General features: G+C 36.7%; 1 protein-coding gene across 1 annotated transcript; it reads left to right on the forward strand.

Moving 5' to 3' along the window:
• The first annotated feature begins 1,682 nt into the window (after positions 1–1,682).
• basp1 (brain abundant, membrane attached signal protein 1) lies at positions 1,683–17,243 on the forward strand. Its single transcript, XM_052547643.1, has 2 exons — positions 1,683–1,850; positions 14,979–17,243. The coding sequence occupies exon 2, from the start codon at positions 14,991–14,993 to the stop codon at positions 15,576–15,578; it is 588 nt and encodes a 195-aa protein (XP_052403603.1). The 5' UTR covers positions 1,683–1,850; positions 14,979–14,990; the 3' UTR covers positions 15,579–17,243.
• The last annotated feature ends 9,416 nt before the right edge of the window (positions 17,244–26,659 follow it).

The raw sequence follows: 26,659 nt of genomic DNA on the forward strand, positions 1-26,659 counted from the left end.
ACACTTATATAAATATAGATGGCACCTAAATTCTGCAAACATTGTGAGATATTTTCAAAATATCATTGTCATGTTTATGATTTTGCCTTAACCTGTTTACTCTAAACATTAGCAACACAATTGTAATGGTTAGCATTCAGTTGCAATTATGCACATTATTTGTTATATACCTGACATTGTTTTTAAATATAAATCCACTGCATTTTCTTGACCTCACAAAACTAAGGAATTGAATTGTAAAATATCTGAAGACTGATAGGCTTTATAGGCAAATAAGTTAAGAGTGACTCTACAAGGACCAGCACCACCTCCTATTGTAACACTGTTTGAAGAATTTACCTTCAGGAATCTGGCAGTGAGTTTTGGGAGTTCATTTTTAGTCCTTTTCTGCAAGACAGACTTTTCAGGATAGGAGATGGATTAAAAATGAATTTCCAAATCTTTCTGCAGATTCTTGAAGATAAATTATTCAAGACAGTACAAGAGGATGTGGTGCTGGTCCTTATCTGTGTATAAAGCCAATTAGAATCTTCATGTATTTTACTAAACCTCATCACGTGATTCTGATAAAGTGAGGGTCATTTTTTAGGATTCTTTAACTAACCTAAGTCCCTGAGAACCTGTTACCTGACACATTGGACTTTTGGAGACTCCAGGAAGGTTGCCATTCTGGAAAATGGTGGCACTGGAGACTTAATTCGTTTCTGATGGTTTTACACATTATTCTTCACCTTAATTCTTTTGCAGTTAATGTGTCTTTTCTTCTTCATCTGGGTTTTTTTCCCTGACCCTGCTGATCCAATGAACATTATGTTTCGCAATTTCTGTCTTGCATTAGTTTTGAATTTGTCATGGGCATTTAATAGTTTTTGACTTTTCAGTCTAAGTTAAATAGCTTTTTTTTTTTTTTTTGGCTAATTTGATCTGTAAAAGAAAACCTGCTTAATAATTATGCATATCTGAATATAATGCATTTCACTCACAAGTTATTAAATAAAAAAATAGTATTATTAAGAATGATGAGGTTTGGATTTGGTCAAATGTGCATGGGGAAAAATATGATCAGAATATCATCTTGCATAATTAAAAACGATTTTTTCTATTTTTATAGGCTATTTGATTAATTACAGTGTCTAAGCAAAACAATCATTAATTAAGCACGTTATCTTTTCCATTGCAATCTGCTATTAAGTTTAATTTATAAACAGCATCTTTTTTTATTATTAGAATATATTTTCAGTGTTTTCACACCTCTGTACTCTCCTCATATTGTCTGCGTTTACGCCACATTTTAAACCGATGTCGCCAGAGGGCGCGCAAAGACAAAAATGCGCATATATATATATATATATATATATATATATATATATATATATATATATATATATATATATATATATATATATATATATATATATATATATATATATAAATAATATATTAATCGAGGACTATTCGCGCGAGCATTAACGTGAATGGGTTATATCTCTATATTAGGTATAAGTTAAAAATTAAACATTCTTTACACACTGACTAGAAATACAACTATTTACCAGACAAAAAGGTTCAATTTTCTTTTGATAAGGAGTATAAAGCCGGAAATATATATATTTGCGCGACTTGATCGCGGTGCGGCGCGCTGCCGTGTCTCGTCCTCAGTGGCTCGCAGCGCGTTGCGCGCCCCCGCCCCCCTCCAAACCGAATACGAGAGTGCGCGCGAGAAATGCAGCGCGAGACACACACCGAACAGCCCCGATAAACCCCACCGAATCCACGCGAACGGGAAAAAAGACACTGGGAAAAACAGCAGACGCTTGAGAAAGGAGTGACAGGAAAGTCCACCGCCGACGGTAAGAGTCTTTCACTCATTTAATAGATTAAATAAACACTCTGCTTCAGTTACATGAGGAATAATTTTCTAGTTGGAGCGTCTCTGATAAATAAGGGCAGCTTCCATTTGGAAAGACGGAGCGCACGGTAGTGAAAATCGAAATCAAGTGCACTTTCAGCTCCTCATTCAGCCGGTGAATAGAGCAATAATGTATCTGAGCTTATTTGATTTCTGAGATGCACATAAAGATTTCAATAGATCAGCCACGGAATTTACGCGGATGAACTGTGGAGAGGGGCGTGTTCTGCGCGTGCATGCCGTCGCTTTCGCGCTGTTTATTATTATTTTAATGTGCAAATATGAATGAAAATTGCTTATAAGATGAATTAAGTAGTATTCGAATAAAGCGTAATGGATAAAGCGTGTTTTCTGAGATGCAAATATTTCAAATATTTCATTTTATCATGTTTTGTTTAGGGTAATAGTACTGGTTTTGGTCGTGTATCCCAAGTAAATGCTGCTTTTTACTGTTTACACAGCCGCAGATTTATGTCCACCGTCCTCTTTTATCAGAGCTGGCACACATTTTGCAGCGCTGTCTAACTGGTGCACACGCGTGCGCGCACACGCATCCACCCACACACGCACGCACACATAGCCTACACAGATATTACGGAGCCGAAGCTTATAAATAATATACACACGATAAATCCTTCTAATTTATTAATACTGTATGTACATATATTTGCTTTACCATTTGTGATGCTATACAGTGCCAAAGAGACAGTTTCTTAACTCTGTCACTTAATGTAAAGTGAACAGGGTTTAGTTTTTTTCTCTCCATATCAATGCGACTTTTATGACAGTATTTCTTTTCTTATTATTTAATCTATTTATTAGTTCAAGCTACAGCCGTAATTGCCTGATCCTTTGTCTCTGCAGAGCACATGCGCATTGCGCGTAGGGTGTGGATGGACAACTGATGCTTTTACCTTCTATATCTCTCACATTGTCTACTAATGATCTGTTTTTTTAACGCACAACTGTATTTATAATTTGAATATTATTTTCCGCGGCTGTGTTTATTAATATTCCGTTTGTAGAGGAATCTTTTTTACATTTCACGGCGATGCCGCAGACAATGAACCGAGTGAGGGAGGGGGAAAAAAAATCTAGTGCTCAGAACCCTGCACACTAAAATCACACCGTGCAAAACGTCTCCACCCAAATGTATTTTTTTTTTTCGGCTGGATGAGAGTCGATATTATGGGATGGGACGGAGGTGAGTTTGAGAGAAGGAGCGGGCGCTGTGATGAGCGAGAGGCTTCATAATCCACGCGTTCACACGCAGCAATAAACCGCTGCTTGAATGAGTCACGCGTTTCAACCTGGGAACATCCAACCACACTGAGAACTGAGCGCTGGTTTGGCCTAAAAATGAAGGTGTCCATTTACCAAATTGTTGAATTTTAAATGTTTAAAACACTAGAAATAATTAGGTGCTACCACAATAAAAAATGCATGGTGTAAAAACTAATTCAAACTCATTGGCTATTGATCTTCCATGATCTGGATTGATGGCATACAAAATTGTTATAATGGTTGCTGCACTATGGAAATAGCATCTTTCCCTCTCTATGTGCAAGTTGGAGAGAGAGAGTGAGTGATAGAGATAAATGAATATCTACATCATTTCAGGTCTCATTTATTTGTTCAGTGCATTTGTATAATGCAGAAGAGCCTGAAGGCAACTCATGCAGGAGGCAATCAGCCACCAAAAATAATATCAACCCTGCATGAGTGAGTGCCAACATTTACAGATCTGCACCTTTGGCTCGGAGCGCTCTTGAGTTGCATTAGCAATAATCTTGATTAAATGCGTATTTTAGAATGTGAGATTCTCTGTATACTAGGTCATCCACAGAAAACAAAAAGAGCAGTCAGGTGATGTCAGTGCGAGACGCCCAGCTGGAGTTTTTTGTGTTGCAATAGCAGAGGAGAGCAGGACTCAGGAGGAAGCAGTGAAAGTGAGAAAGACCTTCATTGTCTGTTGGGTAGTCCATGATTGCAGATTTTACAGTCTGAATCAGTGCTCATCATTCTAGTTTCAGCCAAAGAGTTGAGAAAGAATGGATTTTCATTTCTGAGCTTCTTTTTTTTTTTTGCATTGTAGAAGGAGAGGAAACAGTAGAAGGAAACAGGGATGTGATCAGTTAAATAAAAGAAAAAAATAAGGAAAACTTGTTTTTTTTGGTTGTTGTTGTTGGCCCATTCAATATACAACAATAACAATAATAATGTTATTTTTATTGTTGTTATAAATAAATATAATAATTTATTATTTAAATAAAATACATTACATCAATAAATAAATATTACTATTAATAATAATAAATAATACTCTACTGTAAAATAAAAATAAGATGCGAAATACGTAGGAATAAGTACATATTAGTGCAGTTTCCAACAGAAATTAGCACTTCCAAAACGGCATGCTTGGGATTGCATTTTTGTGTCATTCTCTTTTGTTCATACTATTGAGTAGGTTTAAGTGTAGTGCAGATGGTACATTATTTTAAAATGTCACGGAGCATTAGAGTTATAGCGCCACTCAACGAGCATTTCAAGTCATATAAAACATACCATAACGTACGTTGATCTGTTCTAGGGAACAAAACCGAACACTCTTTTAGCACCACCACCACCACTCTGGGATTTCACATCGAAAGTGTTGCTACGTATTTCACTTCTTGCTAAAAAGTTCCCACGAGTATGTTTTCTTCATGAGATCAGGCTTGTTTAGGTGACCCAAACTTTCAGAGAGGAAGTTTGTGTGAAGCAGCATTTACTGTGAACTGAGCCACTCCAGGTCTCTGAATCTTTAGCTGCTCACGAGTAAATAAACACAGTGCCGTGTTTCCCTCTTAAACACAGTAGCCAATTATTGGCCAGCTAGCAAGTTTCACCATATATACTCACCAACACCATTTTTTACTTGTATTTGGTGCTTGGTGTTTATTTTAGACTCTGGCTGAAATGAAGTAAATGTACTTGAAAACACAGCATTTTTCTCTCTCGGATTTGCACAGTTCATACTCCAGGTCAGAAAATACGGAAATATATTTATGTTGTGATATCCTACCTTAAATGTGCCACAAATCATCCAAGGCATTGCTCTAAAATGTAATACTTAATTTGGTGCACCAAGTGCTTTTTCATCTGAAAATTTTTTGATAACTGTGATCACAGTTTTCAGTGTTTGTCAGAAGAAGAGCGGGATAGACATGAAAGCAAGAGAGAGAGAGAGGAAGGAGTCAGTGAGACAGGATGGCACTGACAGAGACAAAGGCAGCTCAGCCAAGCAGAGCTTTGAGTGTGTGTGTGTGTGTGTGTTTGTTTGAGGAAGATCATTGAAAGGGACAGACAGTTCAAGAACATCTGAGACAGTCCTAAATTAGAGATGAATTCAAAATCAGTGTTATTTCTGGACTTGTCACTTACAAAAAATAAAAAAAAGGAAGAATTTCAAAGTCTACGTACCAATTCTGTCAAACCATTTTTAAAGACTTCAGATTAGTGAAGCATTATTTTATTATTTGATATTTTCCTGAGGCAGCCTTAGTTTTGCTGGCAGAACTTGATAAGTTTTAGTGTCAGTCACTAGTCAGGTTCTGTCCCATCATGCTTTGCGGTCTGTGTGCACTGTGTGGAAATTAATTGGTGGCTTTATGTGGTGCAGTACAGAGCCACTGAGCCTGATATTGTTGCACTTTTACATTTTTAAAAAGCACATTTTAAGCTTTCTGAACAATTGTTTGGCTTTTGAAATCATTTATGGCTACGTACACATTGCAGCTAAATTCGGGTGTCATTTCACCTTTTTACAGAAAAGGTTCTGTACACACACAGTTCAGAAATGTAGGGGAGTGACAACTGAATTGACTCCTGAAGAATGCAGGTAGTGACAACTCTACACAGTGTGTACAGAACCCAATGAATGATGTATTTGAATGTGTTTCAGCGTATGTGCAGGGAAAGAAAATACAGGGTTTTGTCTCATTAGGGTTGCCAGATCTTTATAAAAAACAACAACCAATAAGAACAAACCCATAATAAACTTAAATTCAAATGCGTCATTTTGGAAATAAGCCACATACCGAAATATAGTGATCTGCACTTGCCTATCTTATTGACTCCATAAACTGTATATATCTATGAGTCAAGCCCAGAGATGCTTAATAATACATGGACATGGCACCCCTTCAAGAGCACTGTTCAAAGCAGACTTCCAAACATAACACGATGGCTCAGTTGATGGTGGTTTAGTTGAAATCTGTTGGATAAAAATTGACATTTTTTGTAGTGGCAATGCTTTTGCTGGTTGTTTGCTGTTTTTTCACTTGTCTTTTTTTCATACAATACACAGCCATTAGTTGTGAAAGCTTGAGAATTAAAGGAACAGTTCTCCCAAAAATGAAAAAAAATTGTGTGAAAATATTTCTGTGGAATCTTAAAGGAGATTTTGCAAAATGCATTGTATAATACTATATACATACAAAATAACACTGACTATTGAATTGCATTTTATGTATAAAACAGATGCTAAATATCTTTCTATGATTATGTGTTAATTACCTGTGGATAAGCAGCAGCCCAGATTCTGATTCGATTCTGATATTGTGTGTGTCATCATGGAATCTCTCTCTGGGTTGCCATGACAATGACCTGAAGGAAGTGTGAGAATGAGCCAGAATGGCAGCTCTCCTATGGTTCCTACGGCAACAGCCAATCAAAGGCCAGACCCCCACCGACCCCACCTGTCTGTTACAGTCCCTTGGAGAGAGATGCACAGAAAACACAGCATTAGAGCTGGATGAGAGCAATGTGCAGGCTAAATCTGACAATGACCAAAAGACATACTGTACATAAATGACATCAAATAATAATACATGTCATCTGTCAGAGAGTGATGGATGTAGTCTGGTATCACTGTATTTGAACAGCATAGAGCCTTGTGAAAGTACAGACAGGAGTGGGGGCATTTTTAAAAAACACTTGTGTTGTGTTCAGGACATCGACTATATAATCAAGGCTTAATGAACAATGCAGTCAGTTCTCGTTTGGACAGCAAGTTTCCCCACAAGAATGAAAACATTAAACACTGTGTGGATTTGTGTGTGTCCGTTTTTGTCCCTGGTGATATGGGAATTATGTTTAGACTAAGCCTAGATCTCAGATATTTAAAACAGTAATATACATTTTTTTTAACTTAATGAAGTCAGAGATGAAATATTAACCACCATCTACACCACCAGATATATGTCTAGTAAAAATATGTGGGAGTTTATTCAACTAGGAGGATTTTTTATTAAAGATTTCAACTCTTTCATATAAATTCTTGGAAATATTTTGATATATGCCTTTATAATTTATTTATTTTTTTGTCACTCTTTTTGAAACGTGTTCTATGCATAGATTTTATTGTTTCACCGGAAATTTGATCTTAAAATATTAAAATCAATCATAAAATATTATTACAATTTTTAAAACTGAGATGGATTGTGTAGAAATTGTTTATGTCGACTATCCCTTGGCTGTATCATTTCGATCACAACCAACTTTTTTTTCAATAATATAATTAGAATTAGAGGCATCTGTAATGCCTGTATATTGACATTGCTATAGGTGACAAACATTTAGCCTATATGCATGTTCAAATGTGGAAGCTCACATCTCATTTTATCAAGCCTCTGTCAGTAACACGATTTATGGATGTTTGTACTTGAAGGACATGACACAATCAAATCTCCTACTATCCTGAAACACATATAGATACAAGGCTGCAACTCAGGGTGAGGCTTAGGGATTGTGTGTGTGTGTGTTACTATCTCAGACTGGCTCCACTGAGTGTGTTTTTAGGACCCATGACAGCCTTAAATAAACACACACACACTCAAAGTCAAAGTGCATTTTACCATCAGAGAGCAGCTAAACAGTCATCAGAATAATGCAGGGTCTGCACAACACCGAAGAAAGAATCTCAAGGTCTTTGTGTGCCTGAGCATGATTTTGTCTGCCAGTGGTGTTTATGTTCTCTAGTCGTTGTTTTCATTAGAGCAATTTCCATCCTGAGAGATGGCCGTGTGTGTGAAGGATGACGGATCTTACCAGGCCAAAGTTTTCACAGTTCTCAAGACACTGTCCAAATGAGTTAGTAAACTACCTCAGCACTTCCAAATACTCTTGTTGAAAAACTCAGGGATTTTGGAGTAAACCCCTATCTGCTTTGCTCTCTTTCTCTCTCTGTCTGTCCAGTTGAACTCTATTTATCTTAGTTCTGGTTGTGAGACTGTTTTATTGCATCTGAGTTCATTTAAAATCTTCCCTCGCTCTACTGTTTATGTTCCTGAAGTAGATGTTTCTGAGACCAAGTTAAATAGACTACGATACACACAAACACACACACACACACACACACACACACTCAAGGTCCTGATACTTTCATATCATTCAAGAAAATAACCCTAAAATAATAACCTTGTAAAAACAATACAATATGAATAGTCAAGGCACATTCTTGTCATACTAGGTTTATCTTACATTTTCAGACTCAATAATTTGGAAGCTCACCAGTTATTCCAATTACTGGGGGTTTGAGCAGATGTTTATCTGTTGTTTCTTGTAAAGCACTCTGAGCTCGGTAAAAGCGCTATATAAATCAAACTCAACCCAACTGCATCATCATTAACAGCTGCTTTCTTAGGATTTTAAAATGGCAGCACATTTAGTCAAGATACAAATTGTTTTTAGTTTGTTAACTGTCTATCTAGTTTAATGTTGGTAAGATTTTAAGGTCAGTTTGATTCTTATAGTCTCATGCACATTTATTGAATGAATAATAAGCTAAAAAAAAAAATTACATTGTGAAAGTGAAGTGACATACAGCCAAGTATGGTAACCCATACTCAGAATTCGTGCTCTGCATTTAACCCATCCAAAGTGCACACACACACACACACACACACACACAAATTTTATGATGATTTATAGTAACTTTTTATTTCAATGTATTAAAATATCGCCCTTGTTTAATTTGTTCTTCATGGCAAAGATGAATTTTAAATCTTCAGTGTCACAAGAAATCATTTCTAATTTGCAAGAACTTTAATCAAATAAAAAAGTAAATGAATAAATTGTATTATTTACAAAATTACAATTGTAGCTCTTGACATTTACCTATGGCTATAACTTTATTATGACTAATTTATTTTATAGTCTCAAGCATTCAGAAATCATGCAAAAGGAAATTAAGCATTTTTACTATGATAAAACCATGGTTTATTTTTGTAAGGGTTGTGATATGCACGTTTTTTGTTGAATAAATTATAAAGGCTGTGTCATATATAGCAAAAAGGTGGCCAAAAATGAAAGATTAAGTGAATATTTGAATTAAATGTTTGGTCAGTAGCCTAAACAAGGATTTGATCGTCCTGTAAGTGTAACAGCAGCAATTTCATGGCTCCCTTTGCAGGCATTTGTAATAACATGTACATAAATTGTTTATTTTGTATTTGCCTATATTATGTATTTAAACAGTGTTATTATTAACCAATCATTATTGACTCATTGTTTTTTTATATAATGCATTTTAAGTCATTATAAAGACTATTGGTGGCTTAGGTCTGTTTTTATAGCAACAACAATTTTTTTTTACAGTATATTAATACTTTTATGTAAATTATAATTTGAATAAACAAAACCATGGTTAATTTGCAGTTACCATGGCTACAAGAACGATGATTTGTGGTGTTATTGTTAAAACCATGGGTCATTTTCGTAAAGGAACCTGAAAAAAAAAACTTTCACAGGAATGTCCCTGGAAGTGTTAAACGGGCCTCGTTTTTACATTATAGCTGACACCTACATGAACAATTACAGTTGTTTTTATGACTGTAAGTCATTCTCCTCAAATGCTACTGACGTTGGAAAAATGTATACCAATATCGCATGTAACTTTAGAGACGGTCCCTAAATTTGAGACTCTCGAACGTCCAACGTCAAGCCAACTTTATGCCTGTGTTTTTTTTTTTTTTTTACTTTCTTCAGTTTTCTTTTCTATGTGAAGGATTGCTGTTGTCTTTTACCCGGCATAGTAAAAGACATCAGCTTTTGATCAATATAATGTCTCCTTGCTGAATAAAAGTATTAATTACTGACCACAAACGTTTGAGTGGTAGTAAACTAGCAGAATGAGTAAATCTCGTTTTGTAGGATCATTACAGAGCACTATATTCATGAAACTCAGCAATATTTGCCTACTGCAATTGGTGTCACTATTAAATTACATTTTATAGGTGATTTGTGTACATTTTTCTGCTGATAATGGCGGCAATATTAATTTATTAAATGATGGAGAAGAGCTCTTTAACAAGGCACCCAGACATGCAGTGGGGTCAAGTTCATTTTAAAAGAGCCAAATAAACTAAAGCACTTAGATAAAGTATGGCAGATTGTAGTAGTCTGCCTTATCCTCCCCAACCTAGCATTTAGAAGTGGCCTGTAAGATGGGGATTTTTAGCCTGCAAATTGTGTTCATCAACAATTGTGTGGCCAAATTCACACTGTTACCTAATTTGCATAATTTCTTTCTTGAATTATGCACTGAAAAAATGCAAATAAATTGCTTTTAGCAGACACAATTCATCTTTCCCGTTTTGGTTTTAGTTCCATAGTGTGCAGTTAATGGTTCTGTGAAAGTTAATAAGAGTCTAAAACATGTTCACTGATCAGGAAGGAAGAGTGCTCACTGGACACACAAAGTTATGGCCAAGAACAATTTTTGTTTGTTTGTTTTGTTTTGGTGTGGGAAGTTGGGAAATTAAACAAAACTATTATTAGGCTACCTGGAGTGACTCTTTCTGTCAACAATCATCCTGAAACCACGTCTAACATATGGCCTTTAACTCCTGATCTGTGTTGACAAGAAAAATCAATAAAACAAACACAATCACAATAATCATCATATGACTCATCACTGCATATTTACTCTTCACTTCATTTTGCCCCATCAAATGAAAAACAGAAGCTTCTGGTTTCTCTGTCTGCTCAGTGTTCTGGAGTTATTCATTAGCCTGAGCTGCTGTTTACGTAGAGGCCTGAGCCCTGGCCAACAATGTGCTAATGTGTGTGTGTTTTGTTTGAGTACGTCTCTAGGGACAGATCTAAAGTTATTAGAGTGTGTGTTATAAACTTTGACCAGTCACATTCTCTACTCCCACCACTCAAGTCCAGTCCTCACTAAAACATCTCAGAGTTGTGGCTCCACACTGCCTCCTGTTGACCTGGAGATAAAACAACAGTGTCTATATTCAACATGCAAGCACACACATGCACAAATGAGTGCGATTGTGAGAGACAGAAAGATATAAATCATGAGGATATGTATAATTAACTTATCTTCTACCCATTCATGCTTATTTTACCCTATGTTCACATATATTTAGGGTCCATAATATTTAGATTAGCAAGTTTGTTGCATACAAACGTGTGTTCAGCCAGTACACAACACAAGCCAATAAAATGATTCAAATACACATTGAGAACTGGAAAAAAAAAGTTAATATGTAATATATGTAATATGTAATAAGGTAACATGCATGTTTTTGTCCAATTCTAATGTAGTTTATTGTATTTGCATATGAAACTCTATAAGTTTGTGTTTGCTCCCAGAATGCATTTCTGCTGTTACAGCACAGTGATTGGGCCAGATTTTCTGCTCCAGTTCTCAACCCCCCTCCTCTGCCTCGAGTCCAATGTGTGTGTGTGTTGAGTTTTAGAGTTACATAAGCAAATTCAAAGCTGCACACGTTTATATGGCAAAACAGCTATATGTGTGTGTGTGTGTGTGTGTGTGTGTGTGTGTGTGTGTATACAACTAATCTATCAAGTTAGTTTTAAGTTTTGAACAGTAAGTTTTTCTAAGCATCCTATTCATCAAAGTATCCTAAAAAAGGCACCATGCATGGTTTCACTGAAATATTTAACAGCACAGCTGCAAGATTTAAACTTTAAACAGTAGTGTATATACATCAAATATAAATAACTAAGAGTTAATAAATTATCATTTTATCAATATTTTTTTCAATTACATGTGCTCAATGCTGTTTGCACTTCAAATAGTGCAAATTGATGTCTGTGTGATGTATGCCACACATTGTGTGCAAAAATGTTTAAAATATATAAAAGAACAGATATAAACAGTACAATCCAATATGCAATAAAACAAACAAAAGAGTTTCTGGTAAAAAAAAAAAGAAAAAAATACAAAAGAAAAATATTCAAAGGAATTTTCTAAGCATCTAAAGGTTTAATCTTACTGATGCATTGAGCATCAATGTTCAGTCTTCCCTTAAAGGGGGGGTGAAATGCTATTTCATGCATACTGAGTTTTTTACACTGTTAAAGAGTTTGATTCCCATGCTAAACATGGACAAAGTTTCAAAAATTAAGTTGTACGTTTGAAGGAGTATTTTTGTTCCCAAAATACTCCTTCCGGTTTGTCACAAGTTTCGGAAAGTTTTTTTCGAGTATGGCTCTGTGTGACGTTAGATGGAGCGGAATTTCCTTATATGGGTCCTAGGGCACTTCTGCCGGAAGAGCGCGCGCTCCCGTACAGCGAGGCTGAGCACAGACATTTCACTGATCAGAGCGATTCAGTGATCAGAGCGAAAAGTCACAAAAGAAGTGTGTTTTTGGTTGCCAGGGCAAGACAACCCTGCACAGATTACCAAAAAAAAAACAGCATTAAGGGACCAGTGGATGGAGTTTATTTTTACAGAGCATCAACGGAGTTGTGCAAGTGTTTTTGTCAAGGCCCAGTTTGACGACGGATTTGCGTATCGTTTATTTCTTAAGGATGATGCAATCCCAACGAAAAAGGGTCATGATCGTGTGTTGCAACCGCAGGCGGTGAGTAAAACTGCTTCAAATATCTCTGCCTCCTTGTTAGTGTGTCCGCTTCCCATGCCGGAAACCCGGGTTCGGGCCCCGCTCAGAGCGAGTTGTTCCTGCTGCTGCTTTCGTTCAGTTTCAGCCTCGGGATCTGATTCTGATCATTAATAAACGGCTGAATCTGTACTGTAAGACTGTTAGCCATGGTTTGTTTTGGATGTTTTTTTCCTCACGGTAATGTCACAGCTTCCACATGCTCTCAACTCAAAAGCCTACTGGCGCTCGTGATTCTTTAGCTCCGCCCACACGTCACGCCTCCAGCCGGTCGTGTTTTTCCGGAAAAAATCGGTACAGACTATCTTTCTCTTATGAATATAATAAAACTAAAGACTTTTTGGAGTTATGAAGGATGCAGTACTACTCTATAGGTACTCAAGATTAACAGGATATTGAGTGAAAACGAGCATTTCACCCCCCCTTTAAGCTAAACTCTTTTTGCATTGCTCTGTAGTGGAGCAGAAGCCAAAAGTGCAGTTCATCCTTTAATTTTCAATTTGGCAATGAGTCTTTTGAATACTAGGCTACTTGTACACACTGCATAGACAGTTTACAAGCCACACCAGCATCAAATGCATTACCAATCAGCAGGTTTCACACAGTCAGTGAATTTCAAGCCTCCTGTACAGATGAGACAGCTCACAGACGCGCACACACTGCAGTGTATTGTTTAACGCTGAAACAGCGTGCTGCTGTCTGCTTGACTCAGTGGAGACAGGACAGATAGTGTCTATTGTTCTCTTGCACACTGCAAGGAAAGATTTCCATGTTTCCATAGTCATATGTGTGTGAAGCACTCAACTCACATGATTGTGGTTGGCTTTACATGATTACTGTTCTCCTTCTGTCTGGAGAATAACTGTATGTGTGTGTGCAAGTATGTCATTACACAGATGGTTGTTGAGCTCAGGAACGCTAAAGCAGCCAACAGGGACATTGGAGTAAGTGTGAGAGAGAGAGAGAGAGATCCTTATTCGGAATGGGTCACGTGAGCACCCAGTTGCCTTGGTAACTGAGGTTCTGAATTGCAGGTAGTATGGCTCAGAGATGCAGTCCTCTAAAACCCCCTCCATCTATCCAGATAACCATCAGCGCTAGAGTCTGATTTCTGATTAATGATCTAGTTTTGATGCATGATATGATAGAACCTTGACAGGCTGTCTCAGAGATTTGAGTTTAGCCTTTATTAGCTCTCTGTTTCAGGATTGAAGCGCATGTGCTAAAATAAACTCAGAGCAGAACATACAATGTATATTCATCCTATTTTGTTTTGCCGTCTCTCATTATGAAACCTTGCACAGACCTATTTGCAGACGGGTTTTTTTTAGTACCTGTTAAAAGCATGAATTACATTTTACTTCAGTCATTCTGATTATGCAAGACATGTAGTGTTTGACATGCTACACTTCCCAGAGGAGAATTTTTTTGCTCAGTGGTTGCTCTTTGCTCGTGGCTCAGGAATCAATAGAGGAACCTTTTTAAAATCGGTCTTTGATGTTTCTGCTAAAATTCCTGTGGAATTAAAGCCAGAAACACTTTAGATAGCTGTTGACACAGAATAGAAATAATATTACAGTATTTTATAGTAAAGTATAAAGCAAAGTAAAGCCAGATGGTCTGTAGAACTAACAAAATAAAACTTAGATTTCACAGTCCTATATGATTAACATTTTAGGAATATATTTATTATGTAATTTTTTCATAGTATAAATTGGGTCTACATAGAAGAAGTAAATTTAAGGGATGGGAGCTCACTAAAATTGATCATATTTGGGGGTCTGTGGCATCCAAAAGATTGTATTCTATTGGTATGGCATTATATAGTTTACTTTTGAATATTTTACGATAGTCAAGATTATTTGGAAAGAATTAAATGAAAATACATTTTTAATTATAATCTCGTTTTGCAGACTGGTAAATGTATATTGGCAAATCTAAACACAGATTGAGACATTGTCGAGATGTTTGAGTTTTCTAGGATCCATTTCTTAAAAACATTTTATCCCACTGCAGTTTGAGAAATAACAAAAGATCTCCTTTATGATTTTAGAGTTCAAACAAAAAGATGAAACGGACAGTTCAAGAACTCATTCTGGGTCATTTCAGCCAGTGTTGATTGTCCTGTTTCTCTCTTTCACAGGTCAGAGGTAAAATGGGAGGGAAGCTGAGCAAAAAGAAGAAGGGATACAATGTGAACGACGAGAAGGCGAAAGAGAAGGATGCAAAGACGGAGGGAGCGTCGGCGGAGGAGGGCGAAGCTCCGAAGGAAAACAATGAGGATGCCCCTGCTGCCACCGAGACAACCAATGACACCTCGGCGGCCGCTAAAGAAGCCACGCCCACCGCCGATAGCAACTCCACTGCACCCAAGGAGGAGGATAAATCCGCCCCCCCTCCGAAGAAGGAGGAGCCTGCGGCCAACGCTAACGCTCCTAAAGCTTCTGACGCCAAGAGCAGCGAGGCTGCCAAAGCAGAACCCGCCAAGAGTCCAGATGCCCCTCCTGCCAAAGCAGAAGAAAAATCTGCCCCTTCTGCAGCTCCGGCCAATGAGAAAGAAGCTGTGAAAGAGCCCGCTAAAGATCCCACCCCTCCTGTAGCCACAGCGACGGAGAGCAAGCCTGATGCTGAGTCTAAAAAGACTGAGGCTCCACCCGCAAAAGAGTCCGCCCCTGCAGAGCCAATCACCACGGAGGCCAGCCCCGCCCCCAACAAGGAGCAAGCAGTCGCTGTGCAGGATTAACAGAAGGAACAGTGACCGACAAGATTAATGACAAATGAAAAACCAGATCAAATCTAAATAATTAAAACTAGCCCGCCCATTTTAAACTATATCAGTAATTATAATATGAATAAAGATAATAGTAACAATAATGATTTTAACAGGCTGGACTTTGATCATTGTGTTGGTGATGGACATGATCATGGTGAATAAGACTGGCAGTGATATTATCTTTAATATCAAATTGAACTTTGATACAAACCACCAGCCCCCAACTCTCTCTCTTTATCTCTTTTCACCTTTCTTTCTACCTCCATTCAATGAGAGGTGGAATACAAACATGGAATCTATTCATTGCACCCTCTGAATCTCACTTCCCTCCATTTGAGTGTGATGTGATGGCAGCGGGAGGGGTTAATATATATGTGTGTGTGTGTGTGTGTGTTTGTGTGAATGCGTGAGTGACAGTAGTATTAATGGTAGTAGTCCAGCCTCCCTGATACATATTCCATATCTCCTGTTTGCTGCTTTCTAGTTAGTGATTGGCATTGTGTCTTTGCTTATCTCCCGACTTTCCTACTTTCTTTGTTTCTCTCTCTCTGTTTTTCTCACGTATCAGTGGAAACAAAATCAGTGTATAGCACAATGTATCAAACACACATGCACACAGGCACAGTATTGAATGTTAACAGTATTAGTGTATTGTAAAGGAATAGTTCACCCCAAAATTATGATCTAAACCTGTTTGACTTTTTGTCATCTGCAGATTGCAAAAAGAAAGAAGCTGAACGAGCGGCTCATTTCCTTAGACAAAAGTGAATGGGGACTACATCTGTCAAGGTAGATTTTGAGTAAAAAGCTATTTAGATTTCAAAGAAGACTTGGAATATAGTGCACAAGCCGTATAGACTACTTTTTGAAGCTTTTATGGTGCTATTTTGTCCTTTTTGGAGCTTGACAGACTTTGGTCCCAATCCACTTTTACTGTATAGAAAAGAGCAGTGTGCATATTTTTCAAAACGTTTCCTTTTGTGTAACATGTAAGAAAGTAAGTAATACAGGTTTGACGTGAAGAGAAGTCATTTTAATTTTAAGGTGAACTATCCCTTTAATTGGATGTTTGAAGGTTAATTTAAAGTGTGTACATGTTTGGAGAGATCTGGGAGTATGAAGTGAGTGTGTGTATGGAGTTATGCATGGTATGAGCATGCATTTACTGCATGTGTGTGTGTGTGTGTGTGTGTGTGTTAACAGAGTTCTGGTCTTTCTGTACTTTGAAAGCAGCAGATGTCATGATATCAGAAAGACAGAGAGAGAGAGCCTCCAAACTCACCAAACAGGACACACTTCACACACACCGATCTCTCAGTATGCTGACAGAACAATGTGAGCGTTGTGTGTATCTGTATGTGTGAAGCTGTGTGTGTGTTTTGCATGTCAGTGGTTGGCCCTATCGTTGTGTATTTTTGGTTGCTGTGGAGATAATGTTGCTACAGGTGATATTTAATTTGAATTAACACACACGCTCTCTCTCTCTCTCTCTCTTTCTCTCTGTTACTTTCTCTATCATTCCTTTTATTTCCAAAATTCCCTGGTAAAATAAAATGACAGAACTGAGATATATGTACTTGTATACATGGAGCAACATTAATAAAATGAAAGAAACAGACTGAAAATCAGCTAAAATGTCTTGATTTTTTTGTGTTTTCATAAGCTCACAGATTCAGTACTTCTTATTTTCTATATAACACATTTGAATATATTTTAATGTTCATGACAGTTCAAACAAATCAATACTTCAAAGCATGTATTTTGAATAAAAAAAAAAAACTAGTCTAATTTTACCTGCAACGAATCTAAACTGTTATGTAAGCTGTCATTAAACTGCAATACAGGCACAGAAGACACGTTTGAAGTAGGATATAAACCAAAAGCAGTGCATTTACACACTTTATAATGTGGCACAGGGGAAGAAGGAATGTGTTTGCACAGGAGTCACGACAGTGGGAAGAAATGTTAAAGAGAAATGCTAATATTCTTATTCAAGCACTAAATCTGACACTGTACAAACTACTAATAATTTAAATTAATTCACCAAGAATCAAGCCACTTTTCTCAAGCTATTAGGAAGGACTGGATTCTAATATTGTATATAAAATATAAATACATATCATATGTATTGATAATTTAATTTCCCTTGTTTTGTAAATCAGGTTTGAGCTATACTTAATAGATTGCTACACTAATGACAACAGACAGTTGACCTTTTTGCGCTGAAATATCGCACCAAAGACCCAAAGTAACCACAACAACAACTTGAGTGCTAGCAAAATATTGAGCCATTGCAAAAAGCTTGATTGACAGGTGATCTGACCAACCGTAATCCGCCATTTTATCCCACATATCAGACATGAGAGTACATTGAAAAATGGCTTTCCGCTGTTCAAATGAAATACATTCTGATGTTCATTCATGTTCATTTTCTGCTTTAGGTAAATATGAAAAGATGGTTCACGTGCCACTTGAACTGAGGCGCTACAGCGATCTGTCATGACACATTGAAAAGCCACAAAATGCTATTTATTGTTTGAATTATAAAAAAAAAAATATATTTTAAACCTGAAACCACGTTTCATACCAGAAGTAACCAAGACAGTACTTCTGGTATGAAACAAAAGTCTGGGAAAATAACAACAGCTCTCTGAATAACCGGAGAGCTCATCATTATGACATTTTTTTGGTTATCTTTCACGCATGTAGAATCAAAAATATTTTTCTTCATACAATTTTGAGGTGATATTCATGTTTTTATCACAGTTTAATCAATGAATTATCCTGATGGAAACTCATGGCATTTGTTATTAGTTTATACATACGTTTTTATTTCACCACATTATTAGTTTATCCATACTCGTCTAGGATGGTTTTGATTTAAAAAAAAAACTTTTTTTGGGGGTACTTTATAATACAGAAGCTAGATAAACATTTGAGTTTATTTGTTGAAATATTTCAGGTCTTGTCTTCTTTTATCTCCATTTATCTCTCTCTCTCTCTCTCTGTGCCTCTTGTTTCTGGGTTGACTGGGTTCATGTATGACTGCCTTTGGGCCTTAGTAACGGTCGCCAAGCCTCTGATCCCATAGCAACCGGTCACTTGGTTTTGTTCGGCAGAAGGAGAGGAGAGGACACACACACACTTAACACACACATCAAACCAAATGTAACACTCCTACAGTTCTGACGAATGCACTGACTGTGGCCTACACAGTTCTCTATCTGTTCCCTACAGTTTAAAGAATACTGACTAAACCACAGCTCTGTTTCTAAGACCAGATTTAAGTTCCAGTGGGAATCTGGGAGCGATATCCGTGAAAGAAAGCTTATATTCTCATCACTTCCACACATAATGAAACGGGCGCCAACATCAACATTAACACCTGATTGGATATGGCGGTAACCATGGATACCGGTCTTGCCTAGCAACAAGCCTGAATGCATACGTTGTAAACCCCGCCCACCTGACAGAACGCACATATGTGCTTTCTCGCACTCACATACCTGCACATGCTCACAAACAGTCTCACATTTGTCACTATCCACCCACCTCTTGTTTTTTCTTCCTGTTTACACCCCCATGCTCCCCCCAGCCCGAATCAGTAGGGTCCCTGGGGGGAAAATTGCCACCTGTCATTGGCTGACTGCATCTCCATGGTGACGCAGCTGCAGCTGTGCTCCAGCAAGCAGCAGAGAAACACAGTGTGTGTAAATCTCATCCCAGCCCATAATGGTGTCAGATAAATTGAGATGAGAGTTCACTCCAGTCACCTGTGCAGGTGTGTTTAGTTATGCTAAAAATAGACCTCAGGATATATTAGGCCCGCTCTACATCATGTCAGCTCAATTCTAGTTTCAGGCTCAAGCTAAAAGCTCCTGAGGGCTGCATCCTAAAGAAAATATGTTTCTGTTTGTTTGGCGGTTGCCCTTTCATTACTCAGTAGACTTAAAGAGTTAAAGGAAAATTACAGGTTAACCCCCTGGTGCTACTCATGAGCCAGTCAAAAATTACTTCCTTCTTTCCAATTGAAATAAATGTACTATATTTTAGTTAGATTAATTAGTTTTTTTTTAAGGTATTTTACTAAATTACATTTATAGCATAGTTATGACACATATATTACCTGTTTAGCATAGACTTGAAAATGAAATTTCTAAGTGAAACTGTCATAAATATTGAATGCTTTAGAGCACAGACTTAGGATCATTTTTTAAGACACCAAAAATAATTTATTATGAAAAGAAAATAATATGAAAATAATTACACAATGTTCTTGTTGTGAAAAATGCACAAAAATATATTTTTTTTACATTTTAAATGAAATACTGTACATATTTTCAAAAACCTGTTATTTTTAAACTGCATCAAATTCAAAGCTGTATATCTAAAGTTGCATTACAAATTTGAGGTTGATATCTAAAAAATATAGTTCAGTGAGATTTAGTTTAGGAGCAGTTCCAAACGTTTCCAGATAATATTGCTTTCAGTTCATTTCCAGCGTGGTCATTTTGACAAAGTGTGGCAAAAAAAAAAAAAAAAAAACATACAATCAACACGAATCACTTGCTAAAACAATAAATAAATGAATAAATAAACACTTTCAACTTTTCTAAAGTTAAAACAAATTTAACAACTAAGCTATTTTTGACCTTGCAAGTTTACATTTTAACATTTCAGATAACACACAAATCACAAAAGCAACACACTGTAGTTCATCCCAAAATTAAAATACTGAAATAATTTACTCACATATTGTTTTAAACCTGTACAAATTATTATTAAAATTTAAATTTTTTCAATGAAACACAGATAATCGCAAAAATGCTGGTAGGTTACCACTGACTTCCATTGTATGTGTGTGTGTGTGTGTGTGTGGGGGGGGCTACAATTACAAAAAAAAATATTTTATAGAGGCCTGCTTTTAGAGTATTTTAATATTTTCTCACATTAAAGAATTTGTGACCGTTTGACAGCTGTGAAGCTAAAATTGTCCAAAACTTTTCTGCTTTTCTTAAAGCTGGATGGCTGTTAAATTTAATGACATTTCTTAAAGGTTTATCCCAAAATAAACAAATCAGAGATGACAGTTTGACATATCAGTGCCTAAAGTACTGCCTGATGTATACCTAATATAGGAGATGGCAGAAGATGGAAGTTGCCTCGTGTGATCAGATGAGGCAGGTCAAGTTCACACATTCGTAGGTTGCTATGGCCAGGGGTGTAGAAATGATTTCTAAAAATGTTGGGAACACACAGATCTTTGGGCACAAAATCCTATCTTGCTTTTTATGCACAAGTGTTTCAGGAATTAACAAGCACCAAAAAAGGACAAAATCACCACAAAGCACAATAGTAAATACAAAATAGTAAAAATAAAATTATTTCATGTGCATTGTATTTTAAATCATCCAAAGCCATACATTAGCTTTGTGTGATAATATTAAGGTTAAAAAAATCCAAAGCTTCAATGGATTTGGAATCTCTAGTATTATAAAAGAAAAATAAGAAATATATATATATTATTATTAACAATAGTTTATTTTATTATAATTATTTATTATTTAAATTAATATTATTTATCCATATTTTTATCTGTAGATTTTTCCTATTTGTTGTTTGAAAATTAGAAAATATGTCTCATAGCTCTCAAATATAATTTAAGCATTCAAATAGTCAAACTTCACACTTTTTGTTTCTGTCCTGTGTTTAAATATTTACTGTTATATCAAAAAGTTTAAGAAGGACATATTTAAAGGTTTGTCCATTTTTTTGGCCAATAACCATTGGTAATATCATAGTCATAATTTGCTTGCAGAGGACCTTAAAATATAATGATCATCTCCTGAAAAAACAGCAGGGCCTTTATGATGTACACCTCACCTACATTAAACATGTCCTGTCTTCAGCCCATTCTAACTGAGGAGTATTTAAAAATTCATAAGCTTTCATGAATAATGCAGTACCTGAGTGGTGATCCAGGCTGCTGAGAGGCTGATGGGTGCTCGGCTCCTCCCTCCTCCTATCACAGGAAACATGACAATTGATTCTGTATTTGTGATTTAGAATGTCATATAGAATGATCGATATGGACTGCCATCTGCTGGAATTCACACACACATTCACAACAGCTGCACACTGGCGGGGGAGGGGCTCGCACTTCTGTTGCCAAGCAACAACAGATACACCATTCTCAGGATTGTGACTGTATAGGGGAAATGAGAGAGAGAGTTAAAAAATAAATCAGTACTTCTGTGTAAAACTGTCTTCAAAATAGTTTTATTCATGCTGTAAGTTTCAGGTAAACAAGTGAATGGTGTTGTGACCAGACTGTGTATGTATATAATGTGAAGAAAATATTGTTTTAACCAATTTCTACACAGAAATTGGCTTTCAAAAATAAACCTTCCCTCAGAAATATTCACTGAAAGACTAATAAAACTGTGACAACTAGCTCCAGTCACATCCCTTAGGCTATACATTTAAAATTTTCTTATAAATATTAACTTAAGGAATAGTTCACCCAAAAATTAACATTATGTCATTAATAACTCATCCTTGTGTCATTCTAAATCTGAAAAATGGATTAGACCCGGTGGCCGACTGTCTTTAAATGGTTTAGCACCTGCTTACCTCTCGGACCTGTTGATAGTCCACCAACCTGCAAGAGTTCTCAGGTCTGCCAACTTAAGGCTCTTAGTGGTTCCTAGACTCAAGTATAGGGGGATCGAGCATTCGGCATAGTTGCTCAGAGACTTCCTACAGAAATCAGAACTGCCCCTACAATATCCATTTTTAAATCCAGGTTAAAAACATTTTTATATGATCTGTCTTATTCATGATTTGCATACGCTCTGCCCTGTGTCTTGCGGTTTTATTTGTGACCTTGTCTTTGTTTTTAATTCTGTTTGTGGTTACTTACTTTGTGCAGCACATTGATCAACAATAGTTGTGTTTAATTGTGTTTTATAAATTAACTGAAATTTAAAATTGAAATTGAAAGACCCTGTTAATTTCCAGACAAATAAGGATATTTTTCTGACCCTGCAGAGAGAGCAAGGGTATACCACATTCAAAGCTCAGAGAGGTGCCATAAACATCAGCAAGTTGTCCATGTGACATCATTGGTTCAATCGCTATGAGAATATTTTTGTGTGCAAAGAAAAAAAAAAAAAAATTTATTCTACAATGCTTCGTTTAACAATGTTACTCTCCATAATAGCGCTACTGTGAAACCGAGCAGAAGAATAAAAATTATTCCCGTAGCTTTGTTAAACTACGGTTGAACCACTAATGTCAGATGGATAATATGTTTTAATAATATCCTTATTACGTGTTTGTTACGAATTTCATAAAAAATACATATCTTAATTTTTGTTCCAAAGATGAATGAAGGACTTATGGGTTTGGAACAACATGAGGGTGAGTAATTAACAACAGAATTTTCATTTTTAGGAGAACTATCCCTTTTAAATATTGCTATATATATATATATATATATATATATATATATATATATATATATATATATATATATATATATATATATATATATATATATATATATATATATATATATATATATATATATATTGACGGACATGTTGTGTGTGAACTAACCGTGTGTGAGCATCCAGTGCTGAGGAAAAATCTGCAAACTGTTCACAGATGGCTTGTCAAGTAACAAACACATCATCATTACACACACACATGCGCGCACACACACAGACACACACACACACACACACACACACACCCTACAGTGCCACAGCTGAGGTCACATTTGTGCCAGTTTTCAGGCATTTTAACTCTTTGATCTTTGGACGATCATTTGAACCCCCATCTATTTCTCTCTCTATTTTCCCATTCTCACATATAGCCTACACTGTATCACACTCAACATCAAAGATTTACACTGTTCACCATGGCAACTGCCTCCATTCAATTTTATCCCTCAGTTAATGAATAAAACAGCACGAGAATCATAAGATCCCTGATTGGCTGTCAACAGGGAGACAGGAGTGATGTGATTCTTAGCCCCGCCCACCCGTCAGAAATACAGTCGGAAGATGCGTATCCGACTGACAATAGGAGATCTGTTTCCATGGAGACAACACCTACGAGTGGGAAGAAGTAAAACGAGATAAAAACATTTCAGTTGAAACATTACATCGATTCAGTAAATTATAAAACAAATACTAATTTACTATGTAAATAAAAAAAAATATTTACTACTATTAACAGTGATTTCTATTAAGAGAGAGTACTAACTACATGCAGACAAATTGACTCTTTGTATTTCTTCAGTCATTTGATCAGTGATGAAGGCACAACTACTACTGAGTCAACATCGCCGTCTACAGGACAGACCTGAACTGCCACCTTCATGTGTCTTTAGTATATGTATAAAATATAGATGTTATATGTGACCACAAAACCAAACTTAAGTAGCACGGGCATTTTTGTAGCAATGGCCAAAAAACATTGTATGGGTCAAAATAATAAAAATAAATTTAAAGCCAAAAAAAATTAGGATATTAAGTAAAGATCATGTTTCATGAAGATATTTAGTAAATTTCCCACCGTTAATATATAAAAACTAAATTTTTGATCAGTAATATGCATTGCTAAGAACTTAATTTGGACAACTTTAAAGGCAATTTTCTCAGTATTTAGAATATTATTATTATTATTATTATTAGTTTTTTTTTTCACCCTCAGATTTCAGATAGTTGCATTTCAGCCAAATATTGTACAGTCCATACAAACTATAGATCTGTGGAAAGCTTATTTATACATTTTTCAGATGATGTTTTAATCTCAATAAATAATTGATTTATATATATATATATATATATATATATATATATATATATATATATATATATATAACTTTATTTAATTAACCTAAGGCTACAGTATGTGGGCCAGGAGCCCAACCTCATTTAGAGAAGCAGTTACAAAATCTGCCAGCTTTGAAACATCAAATACCTTCATTGGAAAATCCTTGACAATCTTTGTCATTCTCAATTGTTCGTACGGAGGCATGAGAATATTCTTTCAATGCAATGTCATGCTTTATCTGTAAAAGAATTTTGTCTCTGTAATAATGTATATAATCCAGGTGTTTTGCTTTAGTGTATTCAAACATCTAAACAAAAGGCAAAACATTAAAAGTGCAGACTGAGAAAGAAATTTGTTATAAACAAACCTTAATTCGACATCAGTTACCATAAGCAAAATTGCAACACTCCTAATAAAGTCAAAACAGTAATATTGCAATCTAAAATATATTTATGAAATATTCATCACATCAGGTTCCCTTCAGACTGCTTCAAACTGCGTCCTCTAGAGGTCACTATGGGGAACACCTTCAGCCTGACTGGTGTCCGAAGCATACATCTAAACACAACAATGGCCCTGTCCCAAATGGAACACTTCATGTGAACTTGCGCTTATGGACTTACAATGGCCGCCGCGTGCGCATGTGCATTAAGTCCACGAAACCGTAGGTTGCCTAATTTTTCATTTTGGTATTCAGAAAGGTGCATGTGAGGGCTCCCTTTGCGGCTGTTATGGTACATTCACATGGGGCATCGGCGCTTGATTGAGGGCATATCGGAAGCTTGGTTGACGATCTGACTGGTTGGCGGCTGCATTGTCACTTGAAAAGTTTTCAACTTCTGCCGTGAGGAAATGACCTAATGTGGTGCGACTGACCCACAATTCATTTTGCCAAAGTCACTCCATTCAAAGAAAAAGAGAGGCGTTGACACCGACTCCCATTCACACTGGCGTTATTCACCCTCAATCAGCACTTCTGCCCAGTCTGGACTGGGGCGAGCTCCGCAGTAGATTCTACCCAACAGTCAAAGCGGCATTACGTCACAAAAGTGAGGACTCAGGCGAAGAGTGCGAGGGTTTAGGGTGACATTGGGACAGGGTCAATAACATTGGCCAGCGACAGCTTGTGATGTCATCACCCAAAGTGACGTTATTATTCTTTACCATTGTGAGCACAAGTAAGGCGTTTAAGAAGTGGATCTGTGTCCACACACTGTGTCTGTGATGACACACACTATATTTGTGTCTTTTGTTTGGGCAAAAGCATGCACATGATGGCCTCGAAGAGAAAGTTTGCATGCACTGTGTGCTTTTTTCCATGAAAAAACTCCTGATGAGTTGAAAAAGGGTCTTTCCCTATCCTGGTCATCAGTCATTGACAAGAGTGAACTGCTGGACGACGATGCTATCTCTCTAACATTGTCTGATCCAGCAACTTGTGCTCTGCTGGCTCCAAGCCAGGAGGAGCAGGAGATGTCAGATGAGGATGAAGAAATTGAGATGGAGTCTGCCAAGTCCTCCTGCTTTGTGTATTCAATACTAGCCTTTTTTTTCCTGCAGCGCTACTCTGATCTGTTCTGTTTTCTGATTTTTTTGGGTTTGACCACCTGCTAAGTCAGGACCTTTTGCTGTTGACCGATTATAATGATGGTTTCAGTCATTGGTACTGATCCAGGCTGGTGATAGCCCTTATCTTTGGCTTGGACATGCAGCCCGGGCTTCTGCAGAAGCCTCCAAGCATCAGGTCCCAAGTATAATGCTGCAACTTTCTCGAAGGTTAGTACTCCTCTGAGTACATGCCTCGTGACATGCTACCCATCCTCTGGCCAGGGTGTGCTACTCACCTCTCACCTTGAGGGGTCTCCTGAGATTTGAGTCTTTCCTTAACCATCATGCACATCATGCACTTAACCATCATTTCCATTGTAGACATTTCTATCCATCACAATGTCAGCAGCATAAACATTTGAAGTTATTTAGATACCTCTATAATAACTGTGATTTTTTGCAGCTTAATAATTAACTGATGAACAATATATATGATTATTTTGCCATCAACAATATAAAAAAAGCTGCAGATGGGACCATTTTGGTTTTAAGTGTTGAATAAAATCTGGGTTTTGGGATGTTAATAATTCTGAGAAGAATTTCAGTGTTACAATATTTCCAACATAACATGAGGCACCGTCATGAATGTAAACAATCAA

This window comes from Carassius gibelio, chromosome B2 (assembly GCF_023724105.1).
Source record: "Carassius gibelio isolate Cgi1373 ecotype wild population from Czech Republic chromosome B2, carGib1.2-hapl.c, whole genome shotgun sequence".
Taxonomy (NCBI): Eukaryota; Metazoa; Chordata; class Actinopteri; order Cypriniformes; family Cyprinidae; genus Carassius; species Carassius gibelio.